Source organism: Lampris incognitus, chromosome 4 (genome assembly GCF_029633865.1).
Source record: "Lampris incognitus isolate fLamInc1 chromosome 4, fLamInc1.hap2, whole genome shotgun sequence".
NCBI lineage: Eukaryota > Metazoa > Chordata > Actinopteri > Lampriformes > Lampridae > Lampris > Lampris incognitus.
In genome coordinates, this window is record NC_079214.1 from 21884892 (window position 1) to 21905687 (window position 20796).

A 20796-nucleotide genomic window follows, 5' to 3' on the forward strand; every position below is an offset into this window, starting at 1 on the left:
GTGGAAACGGGATGAACCTGAGCTCAATTTTGAGTGTCATAGCAAAGGGTGTGAATACTTATGTACATGCAATATTTCAGTTTTTTATTTTTAATAAATTTGCAAAAATTTCTACAAAACCTTTTTCACTTTGTCATTATGGGGTATTGTGTGTAGATTGATGAGAAAAAAAGGAATTTAATCCATTTTGGAATAAAGCTGTAACATAACAAAATGTGGGGAAAGTGAAGGGGTGTGACTACTTTCTGGATGCACTGTATCATATAGAATTTCTTCTATTATATTTAGACACTACAAAACACAGCAAAGGAGTACCGTCAATTTTTAGTATGTCTCTGTGCTGGACATTTTCACAATAATCCATTTAAAGTATTGGATTAAATTTGGGGCATTTTTGATGATGCAATCAAGGTGGAGCAGAACTACTGTGAGGTGAAACTGGAACAGTGTTGTTTAAAGAGACCATAGATGGCCTGCATATCTGCAAGAAACTAGCCACTGAGAAAGCCACTTGTGTTTATGCCGGTTTATGCAAAGAGACAAAAAGATTCAACAGGGAGGGAGAGGACAGAGCACTTCTGAGCAAGCGTCTGCAATTACAATGTAAAGGCAATTGATTTGCTAGCCAAGAAAGGTAATTTATACTATCAGATTGCTCAATTCTCAATACAAATAAGTAGTGTTAACAAATCTTGGCACTGTTTCCACTTAATTCCAGTGCTTTCCTGTCTTGAACAACCATTAAACTTCAAGTCATTTCAAAACCTCTACCAACCCTTCATATTTGTAAAGTCAATATTTGAAGAATGCTGAAAGCTAAATTTGATGCCTAATTAAAAGCTCCAGACAACCTATGTATCTTGGTACCCTGACACTCAGTCCCAAACTACAGCTAAGGAAGGTTGTTTTGATTAACTCTACTTTATTATGCTATATTTTCACACTGTGGTGCTATAAAATGAATATAGCACTCCACTGCAGATAAATTAATACTACCTATAAAGCAAAGTTAAAATATGAAATACTGATTGCTATGTAATATGTAATGCATTTACATCATATTCCATATATGCAATATGCACTGAGCCTACATTTATAGGACTACATTACCACAAATAAACAAACAGACCAACTTTAAAGCATAATACTCTTACTTCAAATGTCAATTACACCTATGAAAGGGGAAAAAATAAATCAAAACAGAAGTTTAATGTCAATACAGAACAACTGCAAACATGCAACTGTTGTCCTCACCTCTGGGTGGCGCGGGGGAGCCCAGCGCGCTGTGTCACCCTCTGACTGCAGCAATCTACCAGCCTCTTTAGAATATACAGGCACTCTCTGAAGGTGGAGAAGAAGGGGTAGTGGCTGAGTATGCACAGAGAAGTCAAAGTGCTATTGCGGTTCCGGTTTGCCATCTTGGCAGCATTTCGTTTGTGTCGTGGAGACCTGCCAGCACTTGGCTCACCACCAGGTAGTCTAGTCTCTGCTCCAGAGGTTGGCGGGGATGCTGAATCAGTACTGGCAGAGGGCGGAGCTAACGATGAGGTAGGTGGAGCTCCACTACCACCGTCAGAGCCCTCGCTAACTGTTTCAGTCCCCTGCACTACATTCTCTGCGTGGGAGCCCTTGTCCCCGCGACTACGGTGGTGCCCTCGCTGAAAAGAGCGGTAGAAGTTGATGCAGATTCCATAGCGGGTGATTCCTGAGTCCTTGTCAGTTAACGTGAAAACAAAAGTGGTGTCGTCACGCAGGCTTACTCTGCGCTGGCGTATGCTCAGGCAGCCCTCTGGCTGACAGAAGAACACTACATCTGGTGGGAGTGGGAAGTCATGGTGGTCCTCCAGAGGGTAGCGGCGGAGGAGCTGGGGAGTCTGGGCCACATTGTCACTACTAGGTTGCCTGCAGGCCAAGTGGACAAGAGAATGCTTTAATTCAACAGGGTACGAAACCTAGTAGACGATCAGAAGCCTAAACATAAGGTATATGTTGTTTAAATTGTAGTAATTGTGTTTTTTGTTGGATTTTAATGTTAAGTCTTGTGCTTTTATTCTAAACGTTGTCTGAGAATACATTTCCTTTGTGTGACATCGTTTTTTTTCTCTTTAAATCAGCACTGAATTGAACTGATCATTGAGCAGTGATAGTGGCATTTAACAAAAACAATAACGTCATTGAAGAGGAGCCTCTGCAACCCAACTAATGTAACAGCCAACACTTTTGTGAGAAAAGCCTAATGGTTAGATACTAAAGTTCTGACCAAATCTGAGAACGTATTGGCACAAATCTGGACAAAGGAAGTAAACGATGAACACTATTTCTTTTAGTAATTACTATCAAATTTCCCTTGAGCAAGGCAACCAATCTCCAACCTGTCCAGTGAGGCAACTCAACAGCTAACGGTGGAAGGCTGAGGAGTGCTGGGCAGCTACTACCTATCTGCATCTTGGGTTACAATTGCAAAAATATCTATTCAATAAAAATAATTAACTGCATTTTATTTTCAATATTTCAAATGAATGTAGCAGTTCCTTTATTTAACTGCAGATTTTAGTTATGCCAGTAAATACTGTGTTGGGGCAATTGGGGGTTCTTATGTTATAACATGAAAGCATTAACATTATTTTCAAGTGTCAACCTTACACACGTGACATGAACGCAGAATTTGTCAGCTTGCAGTTTTAAATTTTGTTGCCCGTTCCATAAAACAAACAAAGTTCTTACCTGGCTCCAACAATCACCAGGTAGTCCAGAAGGCGGGGACACATTTTCTTTTTCTCCATCTTGGAATGATCCCTTCCTTTATGTCACGGCATCTAGGACATGCATATACCCTTGAGTAGCGGCTTTCCAATTACACAAAGGAGAATCCAGAATTCCAAGTAGAACACAGGCCTTTGAATATCATGGTGACGTCTCAAAAAGTGTTTGAATGGTACCTGTAACAGAAGAACGAGAGTACAAAACTTAAAATGTTGAGTTTAGGCTAACAACAATGCTATGAAAGCTAGATGCAAACTTAAAAGCTGGGTTAAGCAATTTTGTAGAAGTGAGCAATTTTGACAGAACACCGCCATTTTAAAAACATCAGCACGGTGTGTGACAACCACTGTCCAAGACCCATATATCGTGGAGAGTAAACTGTATCAAAGTTAATCTATGCATGTCAAAAATTGTTTGCGTTTTTTCAGCGAATCTTAGTTACACCAACAGTGATGTTGTGAAGCACATTTGTACTTAAAGGTGAAGTATCTATTAATATTAATGCTATTTAGTCTATCCAGCTCTACAAGATTCATAGTGATGACAAGAAAACCGACAGGAAAAAGGATGTCAGTAAGCTGTGCAAACAGATGACTGACAGGTAGCAGGACCATTTCATCAGACAGCTCCCTGATTTGTTGAGGCTTACCAAGAGATGTGAGAGTTTGAGATCCTAAATACAGATGCAGGGTTAAACACGGAGGCTTAATTTTCTCTCGGATGATTTGAAATAGTCATAGCTGTAAGAACGAAATTACATTTTTTCAAAAATAACATTGAAGGAAAGTTGCCTGGCCCGGCTTTAATGCAGATAAAATTCAAGAAAGATTTAGCGTGCTCCTTCAGTATTAAATGCTTTCAGACAAAAAGACAAAAGGTAAGTCTCTGTGCATCATCCAAGAGATCATTCACATGGCTTATTAAGTCAGGCAATTCAAATGATTATCATAGATCATGTTATATCACAGTTCAAAGACTAGCTTTTAAAAAGTACAACTACTTGATCAAAAAAATACAACACACAAAGACCAGGTTCTTTCTCAGTGGGTTCCTGCCCCTTTCTAAGAGTGCCTTTCCAATGCCCATTATTCAGCAGGTTTTTTTTTTTGTAAGGAGACTTTTCAACAGAGGTCTCCTGAGGTAGTCCATGGGCCAGAGCCCAAAATTTCCTATTTCGGTACACTCAAGGTGGCAAAACTTACTTATAATTTTTGAAAGGATCCATGTCTGTAGATGATATTTTGGTATGATAACCATTCCTGAGTGGCAGCTGTATCACAGTTATCAGCTCATGAAGTTAACCACCCGCTAAAGTAGATTGCATTTTAGACGCTGGTGCATATCCTGGTTTAGCCTCATGGTCAGGACATTTTTCAATGTTCTATAATATTGTCTTTGGTATCATTTTAAAGGGGACCTTCTTAGCTTTCATTCAAGCCCTGTTGTGGATATTTCTCACAAATATAGAGGTCACTTGAGCTCTTCAACCCGTCAATAACACACATCTTTCTGCAATGTTCGCCTAAACTATATACTTTCTTTCAGCCCTGTGGCATCTAGGAATATCAGGGACACAAAACACAAAAACTGGAATACTCACAGGACTGTAAAGATTCAGGAAATGTATAATATACCCATACTATTTCATTGTGTGAGGTGATTGTGAACCTTAAATTAGAATGGCATTATTACTAAGAAACTAACTAGACCAAAGCCAGTTAGTCCATGGGTCAGACCAGATATCGATATCACCCAAGGTGACACAACTTCACTGGTGCCATTTTATTTGGTACACTAACAGAAGTAAAATAATACATGATAACCTTTCCAAATGAGCAGCTATTTCATTTTTCTTTCAGGAAACCTGTTTCTGTGCCTCTCACGATTGTGTATTTGCCCAGATTTTTACAAATATAGCATTTCAACACCCCTGGTACTGATTAGCCTAGCTTAAACTCTGGGACAGTTCTTAGTTGGCCAACAACCAAGGATAACCAGTACTGTGTACTTCCATTCATTGTGCTAAGCTAGGCTAACGTGCAGCCAGATAGCTTTCTTTTTTTTTTTTTAAGCAATATATTTATTGAATTTTGTTTGCAAATTACATCAAAACAAGTAATAGCACAGTGCAGCAAACATTTTCACCCTACCCCCCCCCCATAACCCTGTCCCTATAACAAGTAATACAATTCAAAGCAGGGTTAAAGAAGATAATAAAGATAAAAATTCAATTAATAAAAATAATAAAATAAAATATAATAACAATAATTTCTTTCACAGACTGATTAGAGGGTGTGGTTTTTTTTCCAGTTGCTTTTACGCATATAAACAGTCAGATAGAGTTGTTCTACTCCCCCAGAGCTTGTTCTTGATGAAGCAAGTTACCAACATTAGTATTACGTCTTAGGAAGTACAGAAACAATCCCCAGATTTTATCAAAAACACTTTGTTTACGTCTAACAATATACATTATCTTTTCTATTGACATGTTTGAAGCCATTTCTTTAACCCACATACCAATTCTTGGTCCATCAACACTTTTCCAATTAAGAGCAACTACACGTTTTGCTTGTAATATACACATATCTATAAATCTGAACTCATTGCTATGTAAATGTGGGGTGGTAGGATATAAACCAAGAATACAAAGCTTTGGACTCAATGGTAATTTCTTTGACAAAATTTGATCAATCATATCAACAACATCTTGCCAGAAGGTTTTCACTTCCACACATTCCCATATACAGTGAAAAAGCGTCCCCCTTGCCTCACTACACTTAATACAGGTATCAGGAATATTGTCATTAAACTTGTGCAATTTAACAGGAGTTATATATGTACGCATCAGCCATTTATACTGTAGAAGCTTTAGGTTGCTGCTAACTATCTGTCTCTGGGCCTCTTTACATGCCTCACTCCATTCTTCTAAAGATATTTCCTCCTCTATATCTCCCTCCCATAATCTCAGTTTTGTCTCTGATGATTCATCAGATCCAGATACAAATAAGTCATACATAGTTGAAATTAAACCTTTATCATAACAGTGTTTTGTGACTGCAACTTCTAATATAGAAATGGTAGGAATGCCAGATAGCTTTCTACTAAACACATATAGAGGAAACTGGTATCTATCTTCTTGTCTCACTCTGGAGAAGATTGTAAGCTAATTTCCCATAATGTTAGCATGTTCTTTTAATGTATATGTTAATATGATTAGTTAAAGTGGCTACGAGGAACTTTCATGCTGTGTTAATTTTAGCGGCCTCATGTGGACAAAATACAGCTGTTGCATAGCAACTAGGTAATGTATCTATTTGTGGCTATGTAAGATAAATAATGACAATATGACGCTGGTGAAGCAAAGTAAACTTTGTTTTAGTAGTGTTCATACACCTAAGTTACATGTATTTGTTTGTATGTGGCAGGTGAAAACTGACTGAATATGGCCACTGGTGAACAAGCAAGTTTTTACCCAATACCAAAGCGCCCACGGGTGGAGTGCATTATCCACTGTTCTGATGATACAGATAAGCTGGTTTCACTACAAAGTGTCGACTCATGGAGAACTCTGCTCAGGGCAGCTCAGATACGAAATCATGCACCAGTTTTGAAACTGGCAAAAGACATTCCTGAGGGACAGATTCCAGCAATCTACTACCACAGAAAGTGTCGCAGTATCTTCACTATGAAGCAAATTCTTGATGGCCTCCTTGCAAAAGAAAAGAAAAGTTGTGTCTCTGCTGAAGAGAAACAATCTAAGAGAGTAGCTCGACATGCTCCAAGTACATCTAGGACTTATGATGCAGAGTGCATATTTTGTCAGAAAAACAGCAAATATTCCAAGAGACAGAATACGAGAGAAGTACTGGTGCAGTGTCAAGAACTGCGAGCTGATGCAAAGATCAGGAGTGCAGCCACAAAGAAAAGGGACAGCAGAATCCTTGCCATTGTGAGTAGAGACCTTGTAGCAGCTGAAGGGCACTACCACAGGTCATGCTATAGACTTTACACCAAAGAAGAGGTTTCCAAAGGAGAGGTTGCCAGCAATGAAGATGATGATGCTGCAGCCCAGTATGAAGCTGCTGTGAATAAGGCATACAATGAGCTGTTCCTCTTCATCAGGATGGAGCTTTTTGGCAATCCTCAAGTGATGACAATGACTGATCTCTCTTCTAGACTGGTAGCTTCAATGAACTCCCAAGGCATTGCCCAAGTCAAGGAATCAACCAAGAAGCACATAAGGCGAAACCTGGAGAGTGAGTTTGCTGGAGCCTTGCAGATATTCCCTGATGAGAAAGGAAAATTCCTCCTCTATCCCGATAACTTGTCCATGAGGGAACTTGCCAAAGAAAATCAGTCTCTCAAAAGGGAGCTGCAGACCCTGAAAAGTGTCAGTGCACAAGATGTTATAGCCAAAGCAGCCATCAAATTGAGAGCAGACATTAAAAGTCAAGATGTTCCTCAAACCTGGCCGCCTGAAGTCAAACCAGAAGCAGAATGTCCTACCATTCCAGAGTCGCTCATTATCTTCCTGTACTCTACTCACAGGCTCAAATGATCCTGATCATGCATCCCAGAGAGTGCAGTGCCTTCTGCAGTCATTTGGCCATGACATAGTATATGCAGTGACATGTGGAAATACCAAGCCTTCCAAGCACATTGTTCTGCCATTCAGTGTCAAATCGTTGACAGGAAATGTAGAGTTGATAAACATCCTCAACCGACTTGGTCACAGTGTGTCCTATTCACAGATGGAAGAGATCAACACTGCCCTGTGACTCCAGAAACTCTCATCATCAGGGAGTGGCATTGCCCTTCCAGCCAACATCCATCCTGGCATATTCACAACTTTAGCCTGGGACAATATCGACCGTCTTGAAGAAACTGTCAGTGGTGAGGGAACATCTCACAGAGTCAATGGGATTGCTGTGCAAGCAAAGCCAGTCAACCCACTTCCTGTCCAACCCATGCCCACTGTTCCCAAAACAAAGAAGAGAAGCATTGATGGACCCCCACCAATGTTACCAACTTACAATGCTGGACAACGGGTAGGGCCACCACAAAGCAAAAAGTCAGATGCCGATACTGCAGCCAATACTAAGCTTGCCAGAGAGAAAAACCTTCTTTGGGTCCTAGCACGCATGTCACAATAAGAAGAACAGTCAGTCAGCAGCTGGACAGGCTTCAACATCCTGACTCGAGGAGAGATGACGGTCATCCCCGACAATATAGGCTATCTGCCTACCATCAATGCTCCAGCGACACAAATGTCTACTGTCAACAAGGTGCTTAACCAGTCACTGAGCATCATGCAGTGCTTAGACCTGAGGAAGATTGTCTGTGTCTTTGACCAAGCCCTGTATGCGAAGGCTGTCGAGATCACATGGAAACACCATGACAAATTCCATGATATCATCGTTAGGCTTGGGGTATTCCACACCATCTGCACACTGCTGGCAATAATAGGAAAGCGTTTCCAAGATGCTGGACTCAAAGACCTCTGCATTGAGTCTGGCATGATTGCAGAAGGCTCAATTGCTGGTGTTATGGATGGCCGCAAGTACAACAGGGCAGTGCGACTACACAAGCTCCTGTATGAGGCTCTCATGCGACTGACCTTGAATGGTTTCCTGTCCTGGTTGGAAGAAACTCACAGGAATGACATGGTTCACCTGAATGAGACACTGAAGACCATTGACAGCCTTGGGAAAGAAGTCTCACAACATGCTTTGAAGGAGGTCCTCCAGAACAGCTCTTGTACACGCATCATGGATCTATTTGAAGTCTACCGTGAGTTCCTTAGAGGTGGAAACGGCAGCCTCTCGAACTTCTGGATGTCCTATTTGGACATGGTTGAAATCTTGTTGGGGCTCATCCGAGCATCCAGAGAGGGAGACTGGATGCTACACTTGGCTAGCATTCGAGCAATGATCCCATGGTGCTTTGCTTATGACAGGATGAATTATGCACGCTACCTCCCCTACTACTACGCCCAGATGTCTGAGCTGCCCATCACACACCCAGATGTGTACACAGAATTCATGGAAGGAGGCTTCTCAGTCCAACTGGGCTCCACCAATCCCTTTGGCCGAATCCCTGTTGACCAAGCTATAGAAGAAACGGTGAACAAAGACACCCAAACAGCTGGAGGGACAAAGGGATTCAGCTTGAAGCCAGGAGCTGTGACCAAATATTATCTCACAGCTGAGTATAGAAGCATGTACCTCAGACAGCTGAGAGACCTGACAGGTCAAGGCAGGTGCAAATGGTCTCATCCAGACCTACAGAGTCCAAGGATCAAGAGAGATGAAGCAGATGTCCAGTCTCTCATGGACCTTATGGAGAATAACTGGCTCAATCCTATGTCCCCTGATGAGATTGATTTGGTTAGCCTCTCCACTGGCAACATGGCTCCACCTGATGTGACCATAGATCTCTTGAGAGCTCTTGAGAAAGGAGAAGAGGCCTACCAAGCATTCCAGCAAACAAGGTTAGATGCAGACCCACCACCTGTGAAATTCCACGACAAGATGACCAAGCAAAGTCTGAAAACATTCTCCAATGTCAGCACAAAACAAGCTCATGGAAAGAAAGCACAGGATGTGGTTCTGAAGGCAGATAAAAACCTTTCCAGTCACATGATCCTGGTGGCTGAAAGCAGGAAGGTGAATCTGAAGGATGTCCTTGCCTACACATTGGGCCCACTACCATGGGCACTGGCAAATGCTGATGGGTCCTTACGAAAAACAAACAAGGCTGCACTTGCCAGAGAGCTTGAAAAGAATGTATCTCCTGCAGAAGACATTCCAATCCCATCTACTTCCATCATTGATGGGATGAGCCTGGTCCAAAAAATGAATGGCAACAACAAAACCTTTGCACAGGTGGCAGAGTCAGCCTTGACCCAGGTCCTCCATGAGGGAGCACAGAGTGGGAGGATTGATGTTTTTTTTTATGTCTATCACCAGACTTCGATCAAAGATGCTGAACGACTGAACCGGGGTGGAGACATCACTCTCCAGTACAAGAATCTTGCAGGGGATACCACGTCCAGCAGTGGAGAAAATTTCTGTGCAGTTCCTCCAACAAGACAAGTCTCATCAAGTTTCTGGTGGAAGAGTGGAAACTCCCACGACACAGAGCTATGCTGCATGGCAAGGTGTTGTACATGACCTGTGAGGAAACCTGCTACAAGTTGACAGAAGATGGGTGTGAGGAAGCAGCAGAACTGCACTCCACACATGAAGAAGCTGACACCCGTCTGCTCCTGCATGCATTGCATGCAGCAAATGCGGGCTCAAAGTCAGTTATCATCACAGCTGAGGACACTGATGTCATGGTGCTTTGTCTTGGCTTCCAGAAGGACATCACCTGTCCCATCTACCAGAAGTGTGGGACTCAGAACCGCACACGGTTTGTCGACATCACCAAACTGGCAAGTTCACTTGGAGACAGCATCTGTGACAGCCTAATTGGCTTACATGCCTTCACAGGCTGCGACACTGTCAGTGCATTCACTGGTCGAGGGAAGCTGAATGCCCTGAAGATAGTGAGAAAGCACACTTCCTGCCAAGAGACTTTTAGTCAACTGGGACAGACATGGAATGTGAGTGATGAGCTGTTCCAGAAAATTGAGCAGTTCACCTGTCGGATGTATGTTGCTAATAGCAGCACTGCTGAGGTGAACAAACTGCGTTACCAGCTCTTCTGCACCAAAAGGGGAGAGGTTGAGTCCAGCCAGCTGCCACCATGTAGAGACTGTCTCTTTATGCATGTTCAACGAGCCAACTATCAGGCAGCAATATGGAAGTGCTGTCTGCAGGCTAACCCTGTGGTGCCAAGCCCTACTGAGTATGGATGGACAGACGATGAAGGCAAGCTGGCCATTTACTGGATGCGCTCCCCACCTGCACCAGATGTGGTCTTGGAAATGCTAACATGCAAGTGTGTGCATTCATGCAAAATGCCAAGCTGCATGTGCCTGTCAAATGGACTTCCATGCACAGACATGTGCAGCTTACAGACCTGCAGTAACCAAAAACAGCAGGATGGTCCAGAACTGGACTTTGAACTTGGGGAGTCAGATGATGAGAGAAACGAGCAGTTTGATGAATGACAGTGTGATGATTCTGACGGCATTACTGTGGTAGTAGTCTATTGATGCACAGGATGTTGATTCTGGACTTGGTTACCCAGAGCTTGATAACAATAATGTAACCATATTCACATATACCCATTACCCTACCCATTACCATTACATATACCCACTAATGATATGGGATTACATGTATCATTGACCAAGTATATGTAAATGTCAATGTTGTTTAAAATATTAAAATAGTTCATTACCTCACTATGGTATTCCTTTTTATCATGTATTTTGATTGTGTATTTAAACAAATGTATAGAGACCAGTTTGTGACCTAACTGGCTTTGGTCTAGTTCTCATTTAAGACTCACAATCACCTCACACAATGAAATAGTATGGGTATATTATACATTTTCTGAATCTTTACAGTCCTGTGAGTATTCCAGTTTTTGTGTTTTGTGTCCCTGATATTCCTAGATGCCACAGGGCTAAAAGAAAGTATATAGTTTAGGCGAAAATTGCAGAAAGATGTGTGTTATTGACGGGTTGAAGAGCTCAAGTGACCTCTATATTTGTGAGAAATATCCACAACAGGGCTTGAATGAAAGCTAAGAAGGTCCCCTTTAAAATGATACCAAAGACAATATTATAGAACATTGATAAATGTCCTGACCATGAGGCTAAACCAGGATATGCACCAGCGTCTAAAATGCAATTTAGTTTAGCGGGTGGTTAACTTCATGAGCTGATAACTGTGATACAGCTGCCACTCAGGAATGGTTATCATACCAAAATATCATCTACAGACATGGATCCTTTCAAAAATTATAAGTAAGTTTTGCCACCTTGAGTGTACCGAAATATCGTCTGGCCCATGGACTAAGGAGGTAAACAGCTTAGGGGGCCTGGGTAAGTGGACCTAGACTAAAATCTCTCCAAAGCTTGGATCATGGCCCTCTCAGTACTCTGACAGCAAGCTCCAACAAGCCCATCCAACAGGTCTAGAGAGGACCATCAACCTTTGTGGAGCAAGTGACAGTTCAAGTTGAACATATCACCATCAGGGTACAACATGGGTTCAATTAAATTCTGACTTGTTAAAACTTGACAAAACAGGTTTGAAATTTCTTCTGGCATGGTAGCATAGTGACAATCTGTATAGATTAACAGCAGCTCTCTAAAAGCAAAAAGCAACCAACAAATTATAAAAGTTATGGTGACTGCCACTAGCATAGTAAAAGACTAAATTGATGCTTCCCATCTGTCAAGTCAATTTTATTTGTATAGCCTAATATCACAAATTACAAATTTGCCTCAAGGCACTTTACAGCAACACAACATCCTGTCCTTAGACCCTCTGTTTGTCCTGCTGTAGCTAGCACTCATGTGAGGAGGTTGTGCTGGAGTTGAACAAAGCAACAGCCAACTAACAACACTGATAGGCTAATTAGCCCAAAGGAAGAGTGCATGTGGACAGACCCCTTGTAAAGACGATAATACCATTTAGCCACCCTGTGGAAAACAAGACTGGGAGACGACAGTCCGCAGGGATTAGGTTGGGATTAACTGTAGAAACAATACGTGGATCTGTGCCAAGAAAACATACAACTTCTACACATTAACATATTTCGTTTTATTGACTTCATCTTGCTAAATGGTATGACTGGCAATGTCACTAGAGGCTGTATACAAAAAGTGAAGTGCAGCTTTTAAAAAAAGGATTTTTTAAACAGAACTCACTTATTTTATAAATAAATCAGTGTTGCCAATGTGTGGGGCTTATTTAGTTTCCGAGACCTAGGTTAATCTTCTGAAAATTGTTAATCTCTTTTATGTATAGCCTCAAGTTACAGCCTTTAGAAGAGTAGGCTTATAGGGCTTGTATGCTTCCCTTACCGCCAGATTTGTCTCTTTAAGATAAGACATCACATAAATCAGACGGCATGTCATATTTCAAACAAGATATGGCATGTGTGATACAAACAGTTATAAGGATATCATTATTCTACAAATTCAAATTCCCAAGAGGACAAATACAAGAAATATGACAACCCAGCTAGGCACAGTTCTCTGCAACGATTCCACTGCCATCTTGATGGTACGCATGGAAATATGTCTTCAGTTCTGAGCTTACAGAGCAGTCGTTTATGAGGCAGCTTTAATTTAAGTCCAGGTAAAGAACATTAGTTTATCAATAGTCATTGCAACATCTGAGAGTTAGCCACAGCTTCTTTAGGTTACATTTCTAGTCAGTGGGGAAGAGTATTACTGAAATGGCTCAAAAACTAATTGATGACAAAGATTTGGGGGGCTTTTTAGCCGTTAACTGATAGGACAGCAGAGATAGACAGGAGAAAAATTGCGAGGACCCATGCTGAGGACAGCAGAGATAGACAGGAAACAAATTGTGAGGACCCATGCTGCAAGGCTGGATTTGAACCCAGTACACTGTGGTCAGGCCTAAGCCTACATGGTAAGTGACTAAGTGACCTAACCACCAGGATAACCCTACTTGAAGACTTTTAAGTGACCCGACCTGGCACCTCTGCAGCATTTAGCAGCGGCGAATATGAGCAAACTGCGACCCTCAATAGCATGAGTAAATCTCAGCCAGGGTAGCGAGAAGCCAACAAAGACATGAACGTGGCTGTATTAGATGAACGATTACAACTTTATTTGAGGCTTTACTTGTTAGCCATGGGGGGGAAAAAAGTTGCTAAATCCCACTCAACAGCCCTTTGTAGGGGGGGTTGGGAAGTCTTCAATAGGCAATGGAAAAACTGATTACTGTGAGAAATCCAAAATTCACAGTACCTTCACATCCTCTGACCATGCCTTCATGAAGGTATTAATAAATGATAGCTTTGAGTGCAAAGCAAAATTTAAAACTTTATGATCAGGCTACACATCCCTTCCACCTACACAATTAATGATGCGAAGTGGTTAATTTGTAGCTGCCAATGTGCAGGGTACTGTAACACAATGGATTTCAAAAAGTATTCAAGCCCACTGGTGAGTTGCAAAGTTAAATAAAAATATATATCCAAACACGAGGGGTCGGCGGTTCGAATCCCCGTGTTACCTCTGGCTTGGTCGGGCATCTCTACGGACACAATTGGCCGTGTCTGCAGGTGGAAAGTCAGATGTGGGTATTGTCCTGGTCGCTGCACCAGCACCTACTCTGCTCGGTCGGGACGCCCCCCCGGATTGACAAGAGAGGGGGCAGAGCAGCGATCACGATGGCTCAAAAAGAGAGGGGTAATTGGCCAGATACAATTGGGGAGAAAAAATTATATATATATATATATATATATATATATATATATATATATATATATATATAAATTGATTTTTCACCATTCCTATAGAGGTAAATCTATATAATTAAAATGAAACCACGTGTGTGTGTGTGTGTGTGTGTGTATATGTGTGTGTGTGTGTATGTATGTGTGTATATATATATATATATATATATATATATATATATATATACCATTATATATATATGTGTGTATATATGTATATATATATATATATATATGTATATATATATATATATATATGCATTGCTCTTTGCAAGGATGCATGCAATATGCAATTGAATATGCAAGCAATGCATATTCAATTAGAGGTAAAAGATGTAACCTGTGCTTAGCAGAAAAGTATTTTATTATTTGCAGACCTGATATGTCCACCTTGAATAACAGAAACGAATTGGCCACCAGCTGTAGACACCGAAAAAATATCTCCTTTGTAACTACAAGTAAAATGTCTTTATTATTCTCTCTCCCTCCATTAGATGATACACGTGACATTTATTAGAGGGTTTTTGTTTATATTTTAACTGCCTGTCCTTCCAACTGTGCCCCAACACCACCCCACTATATGATTTACATAAATTACCTTGCTATATTTTAAATGTACGCCATTTCAACAGATCCCTGGTCCCTAAATGCTTTTCAAAACAAACCCAGTCCCTTACCCCATTGGTTGTAATGTTTTCTACCCCACCATTGGTCGCTGTACATCATAAATACCTACCCCATTGTTATAGTTTAAATGTTTCCTCATCTGATTGGTTGCTGTCCAACCGAAATTAGGGGCATGACGCTGGGCAACATAAATTGTATGTTTCTTTGTTGAACCACATTAGCAGCTAATGAGTGCGCGATGCAGGAAACAGGCCTGTACTGCAATGTATTAAAACGTTTTTTTTCCTGCATCTCTGTTGATATTCCGCTCCTCAATAGTTGAGCACTTATAACAACACCATTGACAGTTTTGGAAAAAAACGATTACATACACTCACTGGTCACTTATTAGGTACACCTTGCTAGTACCGGGTTGGACCCCCTTTTGCCTTCAGAACTGCCTTAATCCTTCGTGGCATAGATTCAACAAGGTACTGGAAACATTCCTCAGAGAGTTTGGTCCATATTGACATGATAGCATCACGCAGTTGCTGCAGATTTGTCAGCTGCACATCCATGATGCGAATCTCCCAGTCCACCACATCCCAAAGGTGCTCTATTGGATTGCTTTGCTTTCATGTTGTTGACGCCAAATTCTGACCCTACCATCCGAATGTCGCAGCAGAAATCGAGACTCATCAGACCAGGCAACGTTTTTCCAATCTTCTATTGTCCAATTTTGGTGAGCCTGTGCGAATTGTAGCCTCAGTTTCCTGTTCTTAGCTGACAGGAGTGGCACCCGGTGAGGTCTTCTGCTGCTGTAGCCCATCTGCCTCAAGGTTCGACGTGTTGTGCATTCAGAGATGCTCTTCTGCATACCTCGGTTGTAATGAGTGGTTATTTGAGTTACTGTTGCCTTTCTGTCAGCTCGAACCAGTCTGGCCATTCTCCTCTGACCTCTGGCATCAACAAGGCATTTTCGCCCACAGAACTGCCGCTCACTGGATATTTTCTCTTTTTCGGACCATTCTCTGTAAACCCTAGAGATGGTTGTGCGTGAAAATCCCAGTAGATCAGCAGTTTCTGAAATATTCAGACCAGCCCGTCTGGCACCAACAACCACGCCACGTTCAAAGTCACTTAAATCACCTTTCTTCCCCATTCTGATGCTCGGTTTGAACTGCAGCAGATCGTCTTGACCATGTCTACATGCCTAAATGCATTGAGTTGCTGCCATGTGATTGGCTGATTAGAAATTTGCGTTAACGAGCGGTTGGACAGGTGTGCCTAATAAAGTGGCCGGTGAGTGTATATATATATATATATACACACACACACACACACACACACACACACACACACACACACACACACACACATATATATATACAATCCAGTTAGTCAAGTAAATTCTTTATGAGACAGTACAAGCCTGTTTCATGCCATAAGCAATCATCAGCTGTCAATAAAACTACTCCGATAAAATGTCAATAAAAAGATCCATCGATTTAGATCGATGTACCGATTCCATGATCAACGATGCAATATCTTCAATGCAAAGTGAAAACATCAATCCATATCATCATCTTTAAAAAATACCCTTAGAATGGGAAAATTTTAAAGTTCATTATCTCTAAACCACTGAGCACAGACAGCCTTGTAAATCCAAGGTGACGAAGCATAGATGTGCATGTTTTATGTTCATAATTGAAAGGTCATCAAGGGCTCCTTAAGCTGATAAAAAAAATTGCACTTAAACATGATTAAATGTGGCACTTTATAGTGAACAGGTCTATTTTTATTCATGTTATTAAAAATAACATTGTTTTTCATTTAAATGTCTGGAAGAGCTCAGTAATAAAATTGTCTAATCGTATTTTAGTTGCTTTTTGTGAGTTGATATAAATGCAACTGATTGTGTTGAATGGGCATATGATATCATTTCATATATCGATCACAGTCCCCCAAATTGAATTGAACTGAAATCGTGGCAGATTTTGTGATATCAATAAATATCATATCGTTGCCCAAAGAATTGATATAATATCATATCGTGTTGAAACTTGTGATTTACACCCCTACCAATTAATGAGTTAAATGTAGCACATATTCATTTGTTGTATTAGCCCAGACCCAACACTGTGGCTGGTTGTTTTTTCATTTTAATATTTCATCTTGTGCACTGTCCATATTGTTTGAAGTGTAGATTTTTTTTATATGATTTAGTTCCTTTTGCAACAACTACTCAATGTGGTATCTGTGTAAAGGCAGCAGAAGGCCCCTGCTAAAAAAACACTCTCCCACAGTCATGTCGAGAGCACTGAAAGCCATTAAAATTATATCTGGATGAGGTTCAGAGCAATTTCTGGTGCAGTCTGCTTCATGTGTCAGGAAAAATAAGTGGAGATGTGAAGTAGCATTGAAAAAACAAAACGTCAGATGTGACAGTCCCCCTCTTCAGCAACTGTGTTGACACATGGCAGTATAAAAAGAGTCAATATGTTTCCATGAGTTCCAGATTAGTTTATTAGCCTATATGTAATAAGATCTATTTGGATTAATCTGGCAACAAGGGCTTTGCTTGTTTTTCCAGCTTTAAGAGTTGTCAAAACCAGTCAATAATGCTTCAATTGAGTCCCATACTAATACGCCCCCACATAAAAAAGTGTCTTTTTTATGTAGGGGCATTTTCAATTCGAACAAAGTAGACAACACACCGTTAGGGAATGCAATTTTTTTTTTTTTACATTTGTATAAAATCACTCAATCTTGAATAGCATTTTTCTACAAAGTAACGTCTCTCATATCTCCCATGGTTTGAGTCAGAATTTAAGGAAATGCCAAAGGAGATTGTGACTTGGTTTACCAGTCTGCACATTAACACCGCAGTGTTGCAGTTCTGGGATCAACATCTAATAATAATAATAATACATTTGTTATTATGTAACTTGATGCAAATACTTGCAAGAATCCAATCTCAAGCCAGTCACTCAGCCACTTGAGACAATTTGACCAAATCATCTGAAATTGCAAGAGACAGAAACATAACACCATTATGCAAAGAAAAATGAATAAAGGAGTGTTTCTGTTACGACTCATTATCACAAGTGAATTAAATAACTTTAAAAAAAAAAAAATTAAATTGGTCTTCATGGATGTAATTTCTGTAGTAGGAGAAACTCATATGGCCTGAAGAACAAATTGCTCTATGATTATTAAAACACCTTTGGTGTTAAGTATTACTCAAAAGAACACTGATTTCCAGTTCATTATTCAAGTGCTTGATGATGACAGAAGCAGATAAGAGGCCTCTTTCTCCTTATTTTTTGGTAAAGTTGGTGGTAGACTTGACCATTAAGAGGTGTTTTAGTGAGTCCATCACTAACACTTACACAAGAAAGGCAGACTGAAAACAGAATTACGACAGCCCACTTTACATTTGCCCCCATTCTTTTAATGAAAGGCAATTTTATTTTATTTTATTTTTTGCCATTTTCTGCCTTTATTCGATAGCGATGGTCAAGAGAGACAAGAAAAGGCAGGGGAGAGAGAGAGGATGACATGCAGCAATGGGCCCGGGCCGGATTTGAACCCAGGCCGCTGCGGCAAGGACTCAGCCTTATGTGGTACGCGCTCTACCAGGTGAGCCACTGGAGCGCCCCGGCAAAGTATTTTGATAGGTCCTGCCCACTTTTTTCCCCCCATTTGTCATGCAGTGAAAGTTAAAAAAAAAATCTAAATCTAACCTTTGACCTACTGTGTTGTAGCGAGGATCCCCTAGGACCAGAGTGGCATAACATTCAGTAGGTCAGATCTAGCCTTTTTACTAACAATAAATTCCACAGTTAGGCCGTGCCTTCAAAACACCACCAGGAAAGACAAACACCAACTGCAACCATTCTCGAAAAGGTTTAGATCTGTATATTAGTCAAATATTGTCTGTAAAGATGGATGTATTTTTCCACTTATAGTATATATTCAAACTCAACTAGGTTAAAAGGAATTTGTATGCAAGGCTAAAGCATATATCTGAATGGAAAACGTGAGGCTCAGTTGGTACTTTCTCAGTGTAGCTCTATTCAAGATACATTTGTAGACAGACAGACAGACAGACAGACAGACAGACAGACAGATAGATAGATAGATAGATAGCCCTCTTAAAATGTTCATGTAATAGGGAGAAATGTTTGTTACAGCTTGAAGCACACTATTAGTTAATGGTCTGTTTGTTTACTCAATTTAAAGGGCTTAACTATGCCTGAAAGAGTGACATAGCGGTCCAATGATACTCAAGATACATAAGCAAAAATAAAAGTAAATTACCAAATTTTGCTTCACTTAGCTTTTTTTTTTTTTTTTTGCTTTGTGCTTTCATTAATTTCAACAGAACAACACGCCACATCTCAGCCATGTCATGTATGGCTTCATGGAGAAGGACTTTGGATAGCAATAACTTATAGCTACATAACATATTGCTAATAGCCTCGTCTGTGTCCAAAGACCCACTCAAGTTATGACATAGCACGGACCAGTCTGTGTCCCCTCTGACTGGACCATTCAGTGTATATATATATATATTTAATGTCCAAAAATGTGCCTATTGGTCACTTGGCCCTTGTGGTGTTCTACTATAACTTACAGGCTGTTAAAATAAAGATATGTCCCTATGAATTCCTAATAAAATATGAATAGTATTATGCAAGGGTCATTGACAGTGGGACTCAGATGATTATAGATATCAAAAGGTTTTAAGCTTGTTGTTTGACTAAGTAATTATCTTTGTCTAAGAGCTGCAAAAACAAAACGAAAATGTACGAGCGTTTCAACCAAGCTCATTATATTAGAGATAAAAATTTAGAAGTTCTGGTTATCAATTCTAGATGTGGTCAACATTTCTGGTCTAAAAAAGAATCAGATTATCTGTAAAACTGTGTGGCTCAGTGAGTACAGAATGTGTTCTATAATTCTCTATATGGGCTATTTTCTGTTCGATATAGAACCTAAAGCATAAATTTGTCCCCCCCATTGATGTATTGCAAGTAATGCCTTACTCTTTGCAATGCCTACTTAAAGAAACAGAATCGAACTGAACTGAATTATTCAAATTTTACTACAGGGATAAATATACTGCTCAAAAAAATAAAGGGAACACCTAAAAACACAATATAGACCTCGATGAATGAAATATTTCAGCTGAAAATCTTTATTTATTAGACAGAGGAATGTGTTTAGAGCAAAATAACCTAAGAATGATCAATGGAAATCAAAATCATTAGCCCATTAAGGTCTGGATTCAGAATCATACTCAAAATCAAAGTGGAAAATGAGAACATAGGCTGATCCAACTTCTGTGGAAATTCTTCAAGACGATTCAAAATGAGGCTCAGTAGTGTGTGTGGCCTCCACGTGCCTGTATGCACTCCCTACAACGTCTGGGCATGCTCCTGATGAGACGACGGATGGTCTCCTGAGGGATCTCCTCCCAGACCTGGATCAGGGCATCGGTCAACTCCTGGACAGTCTGTGGTGCGACATCGCGTTGGCGGATGGTACGAGACATGATGTCCCACAGGTGCTCGATTGGATTCAGGTCTGGGGAACGTGCAGGCCAGTCCATAGCATCAATGCCCTCGACATACAGGAACTGCTGACACATTCTGGCCACATGAGGACGAGCATTGTCATGCATGAGCAGGAACCCAGGGCCCACTGCACCAGCATATGGTCTGACAATGGGTCTGAGGATCTCATCCCGGTACCTAATGGCAGTCATGGTACCTCTGGCTAGCACGTAGAGGTCTGTGCGGCCCTCCAAGGATATGCCTCCCCAGACCATCACTGACCCACCGCCAAACCGGTCATGCTGGAGGATGTTGCAGGCAGCAGAACGTTCTCCACAGCATCTCCAGACTCTCTCACGTCTGTCACGTGTTCAGTGTGAACCTGCTCTCATCTGTGAAGAGCACAGGGCGCCAATGGCGAATCTGCCAACCAAGATGTTCTCTGGCAAAGGTCAATCGGGCTGCACGGTGT

At 40.9% G+C, this 20796-nt stretch overlaps 1 protein-coding gene across 1 annotated transcript in view; it reads right to left on the minus strand.

Moving 5' to 3' along the window:
* The window catches only part of madd (MAP-kinase activating death domain), an 88146-nt gene that overhangs the window by 64835 nt on the left and 2515 nt on the right, over nucleotides 1-20796 (minus strand). Inside the window, exons 2-3 of the mRNA XM_056278410.1 lie at nucleotides 2725-2939; nucleotides 1255-1902 (exon numbers count right to left, since the gene is read on the minus strand). Coding sequence (XP_056134385.1) covers nucleotides 1255-1902; nucleotides 2725-2783 — 707 coding nt within the window. The 5' untranslated portion in view covers nucleotides 2784-2939. The remainder of the gene's footprint in view (nucleotides 1-1254; nucleotides 1903-2724; nucleotides 2940-20796) is intronic.